At 42.4% G+C, this 17,553-nt stretch overlaps 1 protein-coding gene across 4 annotated transcripts in view; it reads right to left on the bottom strand.

Moving 5' to 3' along the window:
* Positions 1-17,553, bottom strand: part of TGFBR2 (transforming growth factor beta receptor 2) — a 101,466-nt gene that overhangs the window by 37,470 nt on the left and 46,443 nt on the right. For all 4 annotated transcript variants that reach the window (XR_010319602.1, XR_010319601.1, XM_003415714.4 and 1 more), the window contains one exon: positions 17,163-17,353. Coding sequence is in view for 2 of the 4 variants with exons in the window: in XM_003415714.4 (XP_003415762.2) it covers positions 17,163-17,353 (191 nt within the window). In the remaining 2 variants the exon portion in view is untranslated. The remainder of the gene's footprint in view (positions 1-17,162; positions 17,354-17,553) is intronic.

Here is a 17,553-nt window from a genome sequence, read left to right as displayed (position 1 = left end):
GAGATCCAATTTTATGACTGCCTCAATGCACACACTTTCAAATGTCTTTTCCTGAAAAACTGAAAAAAAATGAAATAAAATAAAAAGCTCTAGACTTAAACCAGTAGTATTTTGCCAGACAATAGAAAGCTCAAGGAATAATCAAAATAGACCCTGAAATGTAAAATTTTACAGATGTCATTCTGTATATTTAGGGGCAATACAACTTTTTTTTTTTTTTGATAACTTGGGGCTCTGATTTTAGGAATGGCTTTGCTATTTCCTGACCACGTGATTTTGGGTTTCAGTTTCTTCATCTGTATAATGAAGACAACCCAGAACCAACCCTATTGGGTTGTTGTAAGGATTATAAAAATAATGTTAGACAAGCTATCAAGTATTGCACCTAGAAGACAGAAAATGTTCAATACATTTAAGTTATTATCTCATGATAAATGAAGTATCTTAACAAAAGATATTTTCATTAATAACATTTCACAAATTTCCAGACATATCCTTGACCTTGTAAAGAATCATTAAAATAAGTAAATGACCTAACCGTATGTACTCAAGCTGTTTTGTTTTTGCCTCTTTTTGCAGTGTGTCACATGATAATGCTGTTTTCTCTTTTTATCTCAGGGTAATACCTTTGGGGGTTCATCCAGCCTCAATGGCTCCAGAAAGTTTGTATTCCTTTGAGAATCTGAAATTCTGTCCCTCATTTTTCCCCCTTTCAATCAGGATTCTTTGATTACAACATTTCATAGTGGTAGCTGGGCACCATTCAGTTCTTCTGGTCTCATGGCAAAGGAGGAAGTTGTTCATGGAGGCAACCAGACAGGCAGGTAATACTGTTTTTAAAGAAACCATTTTCCCCCTTGACTACTTGAGCTGCAGGATTCTCTTTCTTGCAAAAGTGAAACAATACAACCTTATCAGATGTTAAGTTTAAGACAACATATATTGAAGGGTTTGAAGTGAAAAGCAATACGTTAGGAGGCTGTGTTGTTGTTGTTAGGTGCCGTCGAGTCAGTTCTGACTCATGGCAACCCTAGGCATGATAGAACGAAACACTGCCCAGCTGTGCACCATCCTTGCAATCATTGTTATACCTGAGCTCATTGTTGCAGCCACTGTGTCAATCCATCTCGTTGAGGGTCTTCCTCTTTTCCACTGAGCCTGTACTTTGCCAAGCATGATGTCCTTCTCCAGGGACTGATCCCTCCTAATAACATGGCCAAAGGATGTAAGACGCAGTCTCACCATCCTTACTTCTAAGGAGGCTGTGGAGGCGTTCAATCTGGCTGTGCTGACTAAAGGAGGTGTGTGCTTTTTTGGTTGTCTGGTTTAGTTTTGTTCATTGTTTTTCCAGAGACATAACTCAATTGAGCCATATATCGAGGAAAGTTGGAACCAGTTATTTAAAAAAAAGATTAAAAAAAGAAAAGGTACTCTTGTCTTCTAAACATTCGCTGGATATATTCCAAGTGTTGATTCAACAGGCAAAGAAAGAGTTACTGAGTGCCAGCACCGTGCCAGGCACAGTCAGACACAGTGGGATCCTTAGAAAGGAAGTCAAAGACTTCATTTGGAACAAAACAAACTGCCTCAAGAAGCCCTGGTGACATAACGGTTAGGTGGTCTGCTGCTAACCAAAAGGTTGGCAGTTCAAACCCACCCAGTGGCTCTGTGGGAGAAAGATCTAGCAATCAGTTCCCATAAAGCTTACAGCCTAGAAAAACCTTACAGGGCAGTTCTACTCTGTCACATGGGGTCACTGTAAGTCAGAATCAACTCAAAGGCACCTAACAACAGGAACAACAACAAAACAAATGGTCTCTTTATTCTATTGCCTTCCATATCCTTAACCAGCCTTCCTTCTATTCTCCCCCCACATCATACACAAAAAAGTCCCATCATAATGCATTTTATGTATTTATAAAATCTGCTTTTTCTCTGGGGATTTGAGAGTTATTGCTGATACTTTCTGCATCTTCAAAAATGTCAGTGGCATGATGAACAAAGGATGTCCTGGCACCTTGCTATTCATCCTTCAAAGCCTGTTCCCAGATCAGCATTACTGGCATCACCTGGGAACTGACGGGAAACACAGACCCTCAGCCCCGACCTAAACTTGTGGGATCAGAACCTGCATTTTTAGAAGTTCCCCAGGTGATTCTTTCACACATTAAAGTTTGAGAAGCACTGCTTTGGCAAAAACTAGAATATGTTCTTGGTACCCTGCCAAAGACAGGCTTCACTCTAACAAAGACAATTCTTGGTGGAATTGTTTGCAAAGCCCAGCACAATTGTGTTTAGCACTAGCCAATGAGAAACTGGTCCATGAGAATTTTCCAGTCAATTAACTAGGAGAGGAGTGTAGAAGGAGATAGAATTCCCCATCCATCATCTCAATAGAAAGCAAACAATTAAGTGCCAGCAAACAATAACAAATCATTTTAATAAAATAACAGAGGGACAGTGAGCCAACCGGGCATGCAGGATTGAATTTGTCTTCCAGCATACTGGCGATATAGTTTGACATTCTGGGCAGATGCAAGAATTTTTTTTTCCCCCAAAATGATGCAAGAAATGTCTTCACTCTAATCCATGTAATTGTTTTATTCTAGTTGCACATATTCAAAGCTAAGCTATTCCCCCACCTCTTCCATCACATTCCACAATCCCCTTTGCATTATTTCCTTCTCGCTTCTCGTCCCAAAAGAAGGGCCGTACATATAATCTAATCTGGTGCGGCAACCTCTTAGGGAATATTCCTGCGATAAAACCTCTGGCTGAAAGTTTACAATGCAGGGATGTCACTCTATAAATCAGTCCATTCCATAATCTAATTCCAATCCGTCTATGAGGATATTCTATATTAAAAAAAAAAAAAAATCCTCACAACTGGACCAATGAGCAACATCATGATAAACAGAGAAAAGATTGAAGCTGTTAAGGATTTCATTTTACTTGGATCCACAATCAACAGCTGTGGAAGCAGCAGTCAAGAAATCAAAAGATGCATTGCATTGGGTAAATCTGCTGCAAAGGACCTCTTTAAAGTGCTGAAGAGCAAAGATGTCACCTTGAAGACTAAGGTGCGCCTGACCCAAGCCATGGTATTTTCAACAACATCATACGCATGTAAAAGCTGGACAATGAATAAGGAAGACCGAAGAAGAATTGACGCCTTTGAATTGTGGTGTTGGCGAAGAATATTGAATATACCATGGACTGCCAAAAGAACGAACAAATCTGTCTTAGAAGAAGTACAACTAGAATGCTCCTTAGAAGCAAGGATGGCAAGACTGCGTCTTACATATTTTGGAGATGTTGTAAGGAGGGATCAGCCCCTGGAGAAGGACATCATGCTTGGCAGAGTACAGGGTCAGCAGAAAAGAAGAAGACCCTCAACGAGGTGGATTGACACAGTGGGTGCAACAATGAGCTCAAGCATAGCAACGATTGTAAGGATGGTTCAGGACCGGCCAGTGTTTCGTTCTGTTGTGCATATATATATATATTCTTTGTACTAAGTCAAATGGTCTCTCTGTCATTTCCACTTTTTGGCCCTCAAGCTACTCTCTAGGGCAAAAGACACGAAAATGATTTCTTCTTGTATAGGGTAGAAGATCTCCAACTCTTGTTAGACCCTTCACCTGTCCTCCTAAATCATTTCTTTTCCAGGATGAACATCTCTAGTTCCTTCAATCACCCTTCAAAAGACGTATTTATCAGACCCTAAAACCTGATATATTTATCAAAACCTAAAATCTACCTGCTCAGCATATAGCAGGAACCAAAAAAAAATGCCAGGTCCTCTTTCCTAAGTAGAAATTGATCTGCTTTCTGAAACCACTCTTGCTATTCCACGGGCTTCAGTACTTGGAGAGCAGCCTGTGTGGCCACAATGTTGGCACGATTCTCACCTTCTCTTCCTACAAGTGCAGGTTAAGACCATTGCTTGTTTGTTGTGTTGTAGTTCTGCTTTGACTCTCTCGGATCACACTGGTTTCAGCATGACCTTAACTCTAAACGCTTAGGTCCTAATCACGTAAACAGGTGCCAAGCCAGCTTTGTGATAAGCTGTTCCTCTGCCATCCATCTTTGCACCTACATGCCTGACTTCATATTTATCCATTAAGTTTCATATTGCTGGCCATTTCAGGCAATTAAAACCCTCTTTCTGCTTTTAATGTGTGAGGCATCCTTCACGTTCCTCTTTGGGACATAGATTATTGCTGCTTCTGTTACTGTGACTTTAGAAGGAAGGCAACCAACAGATGCCAAGAGCCTCCATGGACAGAGCCTCAGGCCTGATACGCAGTCTTTGGAGCAGAGTTTTATTGTTTTCTACTCTGGTATGGTGCTCAGACCACTAGCCATTGGTTTTGTTAGGATCCCCCATCTACCCTGATCCTTCTTCTCTTCATCTGGCTGCCTGTCTAGATTATATTTTCTACTCTGTATAAACAAAAAAACCAAACCCACTGCTGTCTAATTGATTACACTTCATAGCTACCCTACAGGATAGGGTAGAACTGCCCCATGGGGTTTCCAAGGCCGTAATCTTTATGGAAGCAGACTGCCATATCTTTCTCCCGAGGGTTCGAACCATCAACCCTTCTGTTAGCAGCTGAGTGTTTAACCATTGTGCTACCAGGGCTCCTTCTACTCTATCTAGGGACACTTTATGTTCTCAAGAGAGTGGAAAGCATAAACACATTTCTTGAGTTATTGCAGTGTCTTCTCCAACAGGGAGACTGCTTTGGAAAAGCACATTAATTAGTCACGCTATCAATACATATCAGGTCACTGAAACACATCCTCATGTCTCTTCTCACTTTCACCGTGAACCACAGTCTTCTGAAGTTCCATGCCAGCTGGTATCTCCACCTCCTTCAAGTACGCACTGCCGGCCTCATGCTCCCTCCCTCCCTCCCTTGTCTTTGCTAAGGCAGCGCCATTCCTTAGGTCTGCACCTAAACCGTGCCACCCAGCTCTTCATTCACACTTTAAGGTTTAAAATATATTTTCCTTTAATGTGTAATTTCATCAGTCCTAAAACCTAAGACGCCTATTCCCAACGAAGGCCTCGGGTTTCATTCAGAAGTAATTGCTTGTAAATTGTAGAAAGCACACGAATGCCTCATATTAAAAAAAAAAAAAAGATCCCCTTATTCCCCAGGGATAGGGTAATACGGTGCTTTTCTTCTCTAACCCCAGAAGGCTGAATTACAGCTACTTCCTGTGGTTGTTGCTATTCTCTAGTTGTCACTTTCCCTTCTCAGGTTATACCAGAGACCCGATGAAAGATATAAAAATATTTGGCAGAACAAACAGTCTTGAATCAAGTGGTTCCCAGCATCGGTTGCATATTGGCATATCTTGAAGATTTAAAAAAAAAAAAAAAATCCTGATAACCAGGCTCCAGACCAATTAAACTGGAAACTGCAGGGATAAGACCCAGTTATGAGTTATTTTTAAAGCTCCTCAGGTATTTTCAATGTGCAGCCATGGTTGAGAACCAGCACTTCAGCCTGATGAAAGAAATAGGTACAGTATGTTGAACAGGACAGGGCCTGGTGAACAAAAGGAATTTTAACGACTAAAATTAGGATCAATTGTTTCTTGACATCAAAAAATAAAAACGCCTGTTGCCATTGAGTCGATTCGACTCATGGCGACCCTATATATGATATTATTGGCATTAGAACCAGCTATATTGTAATGAGACAACATGAGGTATGCCAAAATGAGAATAATAATAAAGAAAAAATGAAGGGTTTCTTTAAAGTTAATGTTAGTTTTTTTTTTTTTTTTAAATAGGGAGAAATAGCTGCTGGCAAAGTTGAAACTTTACACTATGAGCAACAGGCAGGAGTAATTTGAGGATCAGAGAAGTTTTCCAAAACCAAGCCAGCCAGATGTTCAGCTGGTGGTAAACACAGATTCCAGAGCTTGTGATGGTCAGAAATGAAAGTCATTTCATGGTGGTCAGCTAGGTCCCTGTGTGTCTTTCCACTAGAGGGACCTAGGATACTTGCAAAGTAGCAAAAAGAGTCTCTGTTGACCCTTTTCACCATCACCTACCCATGCGGGTATATGGAAGAGACTGGAGTGCGCAGGAGGAAGAAGGCAGTTCATGGATCCACCTGGGGCTCCCTAAAAGCCATCCTCAGTGGTCGCCTTGTTCTGTTGGCAACGCACACCCAGTGGGTAGAATCTGAGACAGTCTGTGTCCATACGGGATTCAACTCTGCCATGATTCACAAGAGAATGTGGTCCCAGGGTATAAACATATGCAACCAGCAACATCTGGCCTCAGTGCGTCTTTGTTTACTTTGCTGCTTAGAGGGGAAAAAAAATCTACAAAAGAGGGTTGCTTTGCTTTAAACACCTCACATACATTCTAAGCTTCGCTTGACTGAGTCACAGTGCCCTCTGGCACGCACAATCTTTATTATTTCCTTGGCCAGACACGGGCCGGATGCATGGATTGAAAGTATGCTTTCTCACCTAAACTGCTCACAGCTAAAGGCTGCTTTGGCTCTGAGTCATCACCTCAAATAACCGATCTCTTTTCCCAGGAATGAGACCAATGACTTCCATCCATAATTGTCTTCCTCTTCTAACAGCCCTGCTCAACCCTAGTTCCACACTTTCTGCCCCCTGCATTTAGACCAGAAAGTCAATCTGGTTTGTTTCTCTAAAAATGCACAGCTGGCAAGATGGCTATTTTGAGGATCAAGTTCCCAGGGCAAAGGCAGCACACCCAGGATGCCCTGGGGCTGCCAGAGCCCCATGTATTCTTCTTCAGTGAGAAATGCTAGCACTGTTCCCCAGGAAACCAGCTACCTGATGTTGGAGCAACAAACACAAAAGGAGATTCGAGAGAAAGGTGGCCAAATTTCTAAGTCTGGCCTGACTCAGAAACTAACACATGTCAACGAAGTGTGTAAGGCATGCGGTCAATACCCAGAGTGGGTCTGCTGGATGGCGGGCAGCAATGTCATGGAGGTCACTGTAGGTTCTGGGGGGAACTGCTGGCTGAGATGCTCTACTAGCAAGCTAAACACAGACAGGAAACCGAGTGTCTGATACTGTAAAAAAATAATTTGTCTTCCTGCCAGAGCTAGGCATGCAAACTAAAGAGGCTGTTTTCATTTAAAAGATAGTCCACAACAATGAAACAAGAAGGAATGAAACTTTGCGGCTAGGAGTCCTCTTCTCCCTTCTCTCTTCTCAGCTTAGAGAGTGCCTATCACCATGCTACCTGTGTAAGCCTGCACACAGCTTGCGGCTCAGCCAGGAACACAGTGCCGGGTACAGCCCGCATCTGATGGCTGGCTTCCCTATTTAACCACCTATGTTGAACTTTGAGTCAGAAGTGGTTTCTAGAGTCGAGGTTTCTAAGCTACATGGCAATTAGATATAACAGATGCATTTACTTATTAGTTCTTGCTCCATCCCTCCCTTTCCACCCCAAAAAAGATCTGATGCAAACCTACAGATAACCCACTGCCATCGAGTCGATTCTGACTCATAGCAACCCTATAGGACAGAGTAGAACTGCCCCCATAGAGTTTCCAAGGAGTGCCTGGTTGATTTGAACTGCCGACCTCTTGGTTAGCAGCCGTAGCACTTAACCACTATGCCACCAGGGTTTCCAACCTATAGATACATAGAGTGAATAAGATAAAAACAGGAGCTGGAATCAAAATAAATGGAATGTGAATGTGGGAAAACAAGGCAAACCAGGGGTAATATTAGTACCCAAAATGTATGCCTGTATATTTGTTCGAAGTATGACTCAGATTTGACTCTAAGCTTTTGTAACATATAATGTCGAATGGAAGAAACATAAAAAACACTAAAAACTCTATCAGGGGTCAGCATGAGGAATTGGAATACAGCCATGTTTCACCACTTACCTAGTGTCCATTGCTGTTTGGGTGCTACCATACAAGGCTGAGTAAGAAAAAAAAAACAAAAAACAAAACCAAAAACCAAACCTGTTGCCATTGAGTCAATTTTGACTCTTAGCAACCCTATAGGACAGAGTAGAACTGCCCCACAGTGTTTCCAAGGATCAGCTAGTGGATCCCAACTGCCGACCTTTTGGTTAGCAGCTGTAGCTCTTAACCACTGCATCACCAGGGCTCCACAGAGTTGAGTAGTTAGCTGCAACAAGGACCACATGGCCTGCAAAGCCAAAAATATTTTTTATCAGGTCATTTCTCAAAAATGGATCCCTGGTGGCACAGTGGTTAACAGCTACAGCTGCTAAGCAAAAGGTGAGCAGCTCAAATCCACCAGCTGCTTTTTGGAAACCCTATGGGGCAATTCTACTATAGGGTTGCTACGACTCAGAATCGACTCAGTGGCCATGGTTTGTTTGTTTTTTTATCAAAAATGTTTGCTGAGCCCTGCTCTTTATGCTTTTCAGGTCCACAAGGTCAGGAACAAAGAGAGCTTCACAAGGAGAACAATCCTTTTAAGAACAAGAGCTGTGAGAAATTTCTCCAGGCTTCCTGATGAAGATAACAATACAATGCACTGAACAACATCCTCAACAATGTTCTTTATGGTGAACATATCACTTTGATTCACAGGGCTGTTGCTTATGATGGATAGTATCTCATCATAATTGGGTTGTAGGAATCTGCTGAAAGGAGGAGGATGCAGCAGGATGCTGGAACAAAGCTCCTAGTCATCTGGCTACATTCAAGACAGGCATTTGAATCTAGGAGGATGATAACAACTATTTACAGCCAAAATTTATCCAATACTTGTGCCATGCCAGGTACTGTTCTAAGTTCTCTACATGAATAAACTCATTTATCCTGATAGAATCCTATTTCAAACAGCACTATCTCCATCCCCATTTTTCAAAGGGGAAAAATGAGGTGAAGTAGTTCATCCAAGTACAAACAGCTTATGCATGGCTGAGTTCGGATTTGAACCCAGGTCACATCACTGAGGAGACCATGTTCTGAACCCCTACCATATGTTGTGTCTCAAAAGATGAATATCTTGTGGCCATCGGTACAAATATCATTCCTCTCATACACATTTCAGATAGGCCAGGAACAATGTAAGCCTGAGGTTGTACTTCTTGCCAAGGACATGCTGAGTGGTAAGTCTGGGCTGAAATTTAGGGCACGGTCATGTGGTCACAGGACTGGCCCCCTCTTATGTAATGGGAGTGTTTCCTGTAGGTGTGGACTGATAAGACACCCTCCCCCACGCCCCATACTCCTAAACACGGAAGGGAGAGGGTGTTCTGGAGAAAGACCCAAGATTCTCCCCTTCTCCTGTGACCAAAAGGTGGGGTACCAACTGTGGGATCTTGGGAAACTCATGTCACTCTCTCAGCCCAATTTCTCTGTCTGTAAAATGAAAAGTTTGGATGAGCTAATTTCATGGGTTTCATTCTTGGCATAAAGATTTTATGACTCTCTGAAGTAAGAAACATCTGAAAATGGTTAGCATAGCTAGTGCATCCACAGTAGAGTCTCAATACAGGGCAGCAATCATCATTGCTATGGTTCTAGAAGGTCCCACAGTCTGCTCTTCCATTAAGGAAGAATATGGGCCCCTGGCCTTGCAACCAAATGTTTCAAAGTCTGAGACTTGAGTACAACGCTATTTCTCTTTCCTGCATGGCCACGATGCCTCTCAATTTCAAGAATAAGCAGTTCAGTCTAAGTAAGGAGGCAAGGTGGGATGGCCAGGCATCTTGTCGTCTGTGAGCCAACCTCTCTTGCTCTCTCATGGGTCATCTTCTTGCTTTCCACACACTCAACTCAGCAGATAATCATAACAAACAATTGAGGAGCAAACTGATTCAGGACAAGTCTTCTTTAATGCCATACCACTACTCCTCCAGGGCTTCCTGGGGCTACCAAACATCTCCTTATAGATTCAGTTCAGCACAACTTTAAAATGCATTTTGAAAACATTCCAAAATGTCTTTGTGCTTTGGGAAATGTTAGCGGACAATCCCTCAGAAAATTTCCAAAACATTATGGTGGAAAACAAAGATGTTTACTGAAAACATGCCCGATCTTCTCTACATCCTGATCCACACTAGGACTAACTTTGGGGAATACATTAAAAATGCTGAAAAATACCCACATTTCACCGAGAAGTTCTAGTATATGAATGAACAAAAGAAGTATATCGAACTAAATAAATATATCAAACTATGAGTTGGAATTGCTGTTGAGTCAATTCCGACTTAGAGCAACCCATAGGAGAGAGCAGAACTGGCCCGTAGGGTTTCCAAGGCTGTAAATCTTTCAGAAGCAGACTGCCATATCTTACTCCTGTGGAGCGGCTGGTGGGTTTGAACCACTGACCTTTCATCAGCAGCCAAGCACTTAACCACTGTGCCACCAGGGCTCCTTTAAATAAGTATCTCATTTTATGACCAGGCTTAAGACCCAATTTATTCGATTAGCTCAGCCAGTCAGTAGCATGACGTTAACAAGGCCCACATCTCTGGTTCCATCCCAGCCTGGGCTAGTTTACACCGGTGTTTCTCACACTTCAATGTGCAAACAAATCACTGCGGACTGTGTTACTGCTCTGTGGACACTCTGAGCAGGAAGGGCCTCATTCACAAGGGGCATATTCCTGGGCATAGAGCATTCTCTTTACTCATACACAAAAAAATTCACTTCCGTTGAGTCAATTCCGACTCATAGAGACCCTACTGGACAGAGTAGATCTACCCCACAGGGTTTCCAAAGAGCAGCTGGTGGATTCAAACTGTCGACCTTTTGGTTAGCAGCCATGCTCTTAACCCCTGAGCTACCAGCACTTCTCTTTACCCAAGGGGAGAATAAATAAGAAGACAGGTACTTCGTGCCAGCTGCTGTGCTGGGCTCTCCCAAGCATTATGTCTTTTAATACCAACAACGACCCTAAGTGAGAGGTACCACTGTCATCATTAGTTGGTCAACAGTGGCTGGGCCATTCAAAGAGACGGCCACCTGACCACAAACAAGCCTTCCTCTGGAAAAAAGAGCGGAAACGAATCCCTTTGGCCAGAACAGAGCTGCGATTATCCTAATTACTGATCTGAAAGGCACTTTCGAGTCGTGCTAGTTTTATTTAGCTGCCTCCTGCTGTGATTCTGAGTCAAAACAGGAACAACGTGCCTAATTTGTAATATTATCCAATGATATCAGGGATGTGGTTAGCTTTGATTAGCAACCCTAGACACAGCATGCTCCCCTTTCCGCTGTGAAGGCATGTGGAGAAAAAGAGACGCTGGGTGAGGCAGAGATTAAAGCAAAACAACCCTCTCCAAACACCTTGTGATTCTGAGAGGCGTGTGAATACTCTGTTCAGATGCCATGGTCAAAACTGAGCTACCCTCACTGACAGCTCTGACAAGGATCACAGCAGATCAGGAGAAAAACATAGACTAAAATGCAAATTCACAAAAAAAAGACCAGACTTACTGGTCTGACAGAGACTGGAGGAACCCCAGAGACTATGGCCCCCAGACACCCTGCTAACTCAGAACTGAAGCCACTCCCAAAGCCCACCTTTCAGCCAAAGATTAGACAGGCCTATAAAACAAACAATAACACATGTGAGGAACACCCTTCTTAGTTCAATCAAGTATGAGAGACCAAATGGGTAACACCCATCCAAAAGCAAAGACAAGAAGGCAGGAAAGGACAAGAAAACTGGATAAATGGACATGGAGAACCTGGGGTGGAAAGCAAAAGAGAAAGAGTGGCGACATTGCAGGAATTGCAACTAATGTCACAAAACAATTTGTGTATAAATTTTTTGAATAAAAAAATAATAACAACAAACCATTGCCGTTGAGTCAATTCCGACTCATAGCAACCTGATAATACTTGACTAGAACTCCTCAAAACTTTCAAGGTCATGGAAAATATGGAAAACACGGAGAGACTGAGAAAATGTCACAGAGCAAGGGAACCTAAGAATGCACGATGAGTAAATGCAATGTGGTATCATTGACTGCATCCTGGGACACAAAAAGAACAGTACTGGAAACGTGGGCAAAATCCATGTCAATTCTGGGATTTAGTTAACAGCAACGTACCAACATTGGTTTCCTAGTTTGGGCAAATGTACCGCAGTAATGTAAAATGCTAATGTTAATGTAGACTGAAGCTGGGCAAGGGTTATATGGGAACTGTCTGCAAATTTTCTTTGCAAATTTTCCATAAATTTTAAAGTATTCTAAAATAAAAAGTTCATTAAAAAAAAAAAAAAATTGAACTATCCTCAATTCTAGAAGAGACCCAAGGGCTAAATAAAGGCTTTCTGCCTTCATTGCTGTTGTTAGCTATTGTTGAGTTGGTTCTGACTCATTGTGACCCCATGTGTGCAGAGTAGAACTACTCCACATGGTTTACTAGGCTGTGACCTTTGGGTAGCAGATCATCAGGCCTGTCTTCCAAGGTGCCTCTGGGTGGGTTTGAACCGGCAACCTTTTGGCCAGCAGTCAAATGCTTAACCATTTGTGCCACCCAAGGACTCCCCTGCCAGCCTTCAGACAAGCGAAAGTTCCAAATCTTCTACAAAAGGCCCTAATAATACTAAAAACTAATAGTGACTTCTTATTCTGTGCCAAGCACTCTTGTATGCACTTTACATGTATCAACGTATCTAATCATCACAACCCCTACTTTTTATGTCCATTTCACAGATTAGGAAACTGGAGCAAATAGGTGTCAGGTCAAAGTGGCAAAGCTAATAAGTGGTAGATTCAACTTAAAGTCCAGGAAACCCAGCTCTACCACCCACCCTTAATCATTACACTGGATTTTTTCTATCTTGCCTAAAGCAAGAGACATCCCCCGCATGTCGGTGCTCTGCAATGAAAATGAAGTATATTTACTGCACTTGGAAACCATTTATGGAATGAATAAAACTGTGAGTGGTTGAGTTTGATTCTTAGAGGTTCAGTCAGAGATCATTAACCACATATTATATTTGCAGTATTCTGCCCTGAAGGTGACAATGGGTATGACATTTGCAAGTAAACAGGACAGTTGTTAATTCTGGATTCTCTCCCCTCCTGTCTCATGCTCCTTTCAGTCCTGAAGCCTGACAGGTCTTCTCTGATGGACAGCTGTCACCAGACCATCAGTAATGGCCAGTACAAATTCCTTCCTTCTAATGGACTCAATGTTTTGGTGAATACAGGGGTGGCACGTGAACTTTTTAAACGTGTACATATATCTTCTACTTAGAAAGACAGAGAGAGAAAGATGGATAGATAGAGAATAAGAGAGGAAGAAGGAAATAAAAAGAGAGGAAGGAAGGGAGAGAGGGAGGGAAGAAGAAAAGATGGAAGACTCTCACAGGTTTTAGTGCCATACATGTCATCGTTGTTGTTGTTGCTGTTGTTAGGGGTCATTAAGTCTATATGGACTCACAGTGACCCCACGTGACAGAACTGAGCTTTCCCATAGGGTTTCCACAGTGCTTCCGAGGCTGTAATCTTTACAGAAGCAGACTGCGAGGTCTCTCTCCTACAGCCCATTATAAAGCCTTGCCCAGCCATCCACTAGCTGTTTCATCCTGGAAATATCATTGAAATTCTCTAAGCTTGGTTTTCTCATGCATAAAATGAGGATACTGACAGGGCCTCCCTCGGGGTGTGGCTGTAAGGACGAAATGAGGCCATGCCATGGAAAGCAGGGGCTTAGCACCCTGCATAGCAATAGCACCTTCTCTCTGACTATTAGCTGTCATCCATATCAGCACTGAAAATAAAGATCTACATCGATAAAGAAGAGAAATCTCGAGGCTTAACTTCTTTCTCCTCACCTATTTAGGAAAAGCGGACGACGTAAGTAATTCTTATCCCTGTGTGTTTGCAGATCAGGTGTCTGGCAAGGAGAACAGAGTACTGTAATGATCATAAAATGGCGTAAAGCACTCCAGAGCTTCTGCGTTTGCCATTTTGGCTGACTTGAGGTGAAAAAATAAAAATTGCTTTAAGATTTTTCATTTCTCTGGTATAAAAGAGGTGGCAATAAGAGGAGAAATGGATCCCCCAAAATGTTGTTTCTAATATCTACACTGTTTCAGGCGGGGGTGAAAGATGTTTAAAAAGCAAAGCCAACACCTTTCACCCTCTGCACCCCGCCTGGAACATTTTAGAAGACTCTACAAAGCATTCAGACATCTGAGTCATCAACTGTATAAGGTTTCCTAAGTTGTACAATGAGAAATTGCCTTTAAGCGGATTATCTTACCTTTCAAGGAACAAAAAATTAGTCTGATGATGAATAAGAAGGAAAATATGAATGGAGACCTATAATTATCACCTAAGTCAAAATACACTGAAAACTAAAGGCATTAATATCTTAAGGGTATACAGTCATATATATAATCCAACTTGCAGTTCATTAGTCAACTTTTGTCATTTCAGATGAAATAAACTATTCCATGTGGACAAACCAGTATGCCAAGTACAGACAAGTTTCAGAGATGGCAGTAAACATGCCTGGGCATTCTACCATTAGAGATTAATTCCTTTGGCTTAGCCTAGGCCTTCTTTGAAGATATCAGGTGTTACCATGCCATCAAGTCGATTCTGACTCATAGCAACCCTATAGGTTAGAGTAGAACTGCCCCGTAGTGTTTCCAAGGAGCGGCTGGTGGATTCGAACTGCTGACCTTTTGGTTAGCAGCCTGAGCTCTTAACCACTGTGCTACCAGGGGTCCTACTATGCATCAGTGTGATTTGATCTATTTATGTCTTCTCTCCTAACTGAAATCCTATGAAGAAATTGAGAGAAATGGAGTAATTATAGGATGGGAAAACAGGGAGGGTGATTTGGGAAGTGGTGTACCAACAAAATGTGCATACCAGTTGTAAGTGTACCGAGAAGCTGGCATAGGTGGAGAGTTGGGCATGAAAGGAGGGAAACTGAAGTGGGGGTGGGTGAAGGGCACAGAGAAAGAGAGGCGGGTCTGTAGCGCTGCCGAGCACCAGGCACAGAACGTGTGGGAACACATCGCTTCCACAGCGGGGCATATGCAGTAGCAGGGATAACATGTAGACCCAGCACTTGTGTTTCAAAAGGATGTTTTATTGAATCAGACCCATTTGGGGGCCAAGAAATTGAGGACTAAAATAATCTTTTCCCACTCTGAATTTACATTCATAGAACCAAGACAGGATTATTTTCCCTGTCTTACTGGCAAAACTAAAAGACTGATAATCAGTGTTAGAGAAGGTAACATGAAAATCTATACACTTGGACATCATTTTTTGGGGGGACAGCAATTTAATAGTTATCCAAATTCCAAATGTGCATAACTTCTGATTCAGAAATTTCACGTCTAGGAGCCCATCCTGCAGAAATATTAGCACGAATGTACAAGATACATGTGCAAAGATATTCAATTTGGCATTAAGTGGAGGACTGGAGACATCTAAATAATTTATCAATAGGAAGATGGTTAAATCAATCATGGAAGATACACAAGTATTATGGAATTCTAGAAAACAATGAAAAGGTATGCAGTGTATCTATATATGCTGACTTGCTTAGAAGGTGTGAAAGTGATTGATTTTAAAAAATTGCAAAATAATGTTTACCGTACGATCAAATGTTTGCACTAAAAGATGGATGGATGAGAGGAGGGAGGGAGGGAAGGAAAGGGGGAGAGGAGGAAAGGAGGGGGGGAGACAGAAAAACTATGAATTAATGAGAGACACATGTACATTCAACAAACCATCAGTATTGATTATCTACAGGGTTGGGAGTGAGGAGAGGTGGGAAAAGTACTTTTATTTTAAAATTTGTACACACTTGGATTATGTGAATTTTTATAACGATAACTACTTTATGATTCAAAATCATTGTAATTTTTTTTTAAATTGAGAGTAGAGTGTGTATCTGCCTTTTAAGCCAAGTATGATGGTTAAAGTTGTGTGTCAACTTGGCTGGGCCATGACCCTCAGTCGTTTGGCAGTTATGATATAATTTGGCAGCTTTTTAATGATGTAATCACCTCCTTAGTCGCTTGGCAGTTATGACATAATCTGGCAGCTTTTTAATGATGTAATCACCTCCATAATAAGATCTGAAATAATGTGATCACCTCCATCCATGATGAGCAGCCAATCAGTTGAAAGGGGGTTTCCTTGGGGGTGTGGCCTGCATCCACTATAGGTGAACTTTCTGTCAAGGCTTATGGGCTTTTGGTTGCTCCACATCCTGCAGCTGGCTCCTGCTCATCTGACCTCCGGTTTTGGGGACTTGAGCTGGCAGCTTACCTGCCATCTTACCTGATCTTGGCACTCGTCAGCCTCCACATCCTATGAGCCAGAGGCCTGCTATCTGACCTTCCGATCTTGGATTCGGGTGCACCTAGGCTACCTGAGCCAGGAGAAGCCTCTAGCCTGACCCACAAACTTGGGACTTTCCAGCCTCTAGGCTATGTGAGCCATTTCCTTTATATAAATCTCTATATATGTACATATTTATACACTGCACTGGCCTTGCTTCTCTAGAGAAGCCAGCCTAAGACACCAAATGAATGCTGAACTTCAAAGATGATGGTGAGTTTCTAAGTTAGTCTTTCCCCGGCTTGATGGGTAAACCTTGGCTCATCACTTTTCCCCTGCACTTCAGTTCTTCTCTCAAACGGGGCTGTGATCAGCCTTCTAGGAATATATGTAAGAAATCAATTGAGTTCACTCAAAGAGGACTCTTCTCCTGGATCAAAGAGCTCCCTTTAAGTCTCTAGATTAGTGGTTCTCAAACATTAGCTGCATCAGAATATCCTGGGGGTCTTGTTAAAACACAGAGGAATGGGAGCTAGCTCAGAATTTCTGATTCAGGAGATCTGGGGTGGGGCCTGAAAATCTGCATTTCTAACAAGTTCCCAGGGGGTCACGATGGTTCTGGTCCAGGGACTTTGAGAACCACCGCTCTAGGGGACAAAACCATTTGCAAAAGAGAAATAATAACGTGGGCCCCAATGAGCCAGATTTAATAAGGACCAGAACCAACTGTGGTTACTTCCTGTTACCACCAGGTGAATACGTTCCCAAGCCACAGAACCTAAGCTCTCTTCAGAATCAGCTAAAGGAGGATGCAGTCATAAGACTGCAGACACCGAGAAAGACAGGCCTGGGATCCCGGGAGAAGAAAACTCACCTTCAGAGAAGATGATGTGGTCATTGCACTCCTCAGTGCTACAGGAGCACATAAAGAAGGTCTCGCCAGGTGTTTTTTTCTCCTTCATAATACACTTTGAAGAAGTAGCATCATCCAGGACAAACCCATGATAGGCGATGGTGGGGTCATGGCAAACTGTCTCTAGTGTTATGTTCTCATCATTCTTTCTCCTAGGGTGCAAAGGGTCATGGGGGAGGGGAAGAGAGAGAGAGAGAAAATGAATGAATACGATTTCAATCTGGACCATATTGAGTGTAAGTTGTTTGCAACAATGGCAGCTGGTTCCAGTGGTCTCACATGAGCAGGCTGCTCTGTGGTCTCTTGTGCTTCTTTGACTCGTTTCTGTTTTTCCTTTGCTTATGCTCAGAAC

The sequence above is a fragment of the Loxodonta africana genome, chromosome 27 (genome assembly GCF_030014295.1).
Source record: "Loxodonta africana isolate mLoxAfr1 chromosome 27, mLoxAfr1.hap2, whole genome shotgun sequence".
Taxonomy (NCBI): domain Eukaryota; kingdom Metazoa; phylum Chordata; class Mammalia; order Proboscidea; family Elephantidae; genus Loxodonta; species Loxodonta africana.
This window is presented reverse-complemented; position numbering and strand designations above follow the sequence as displayed.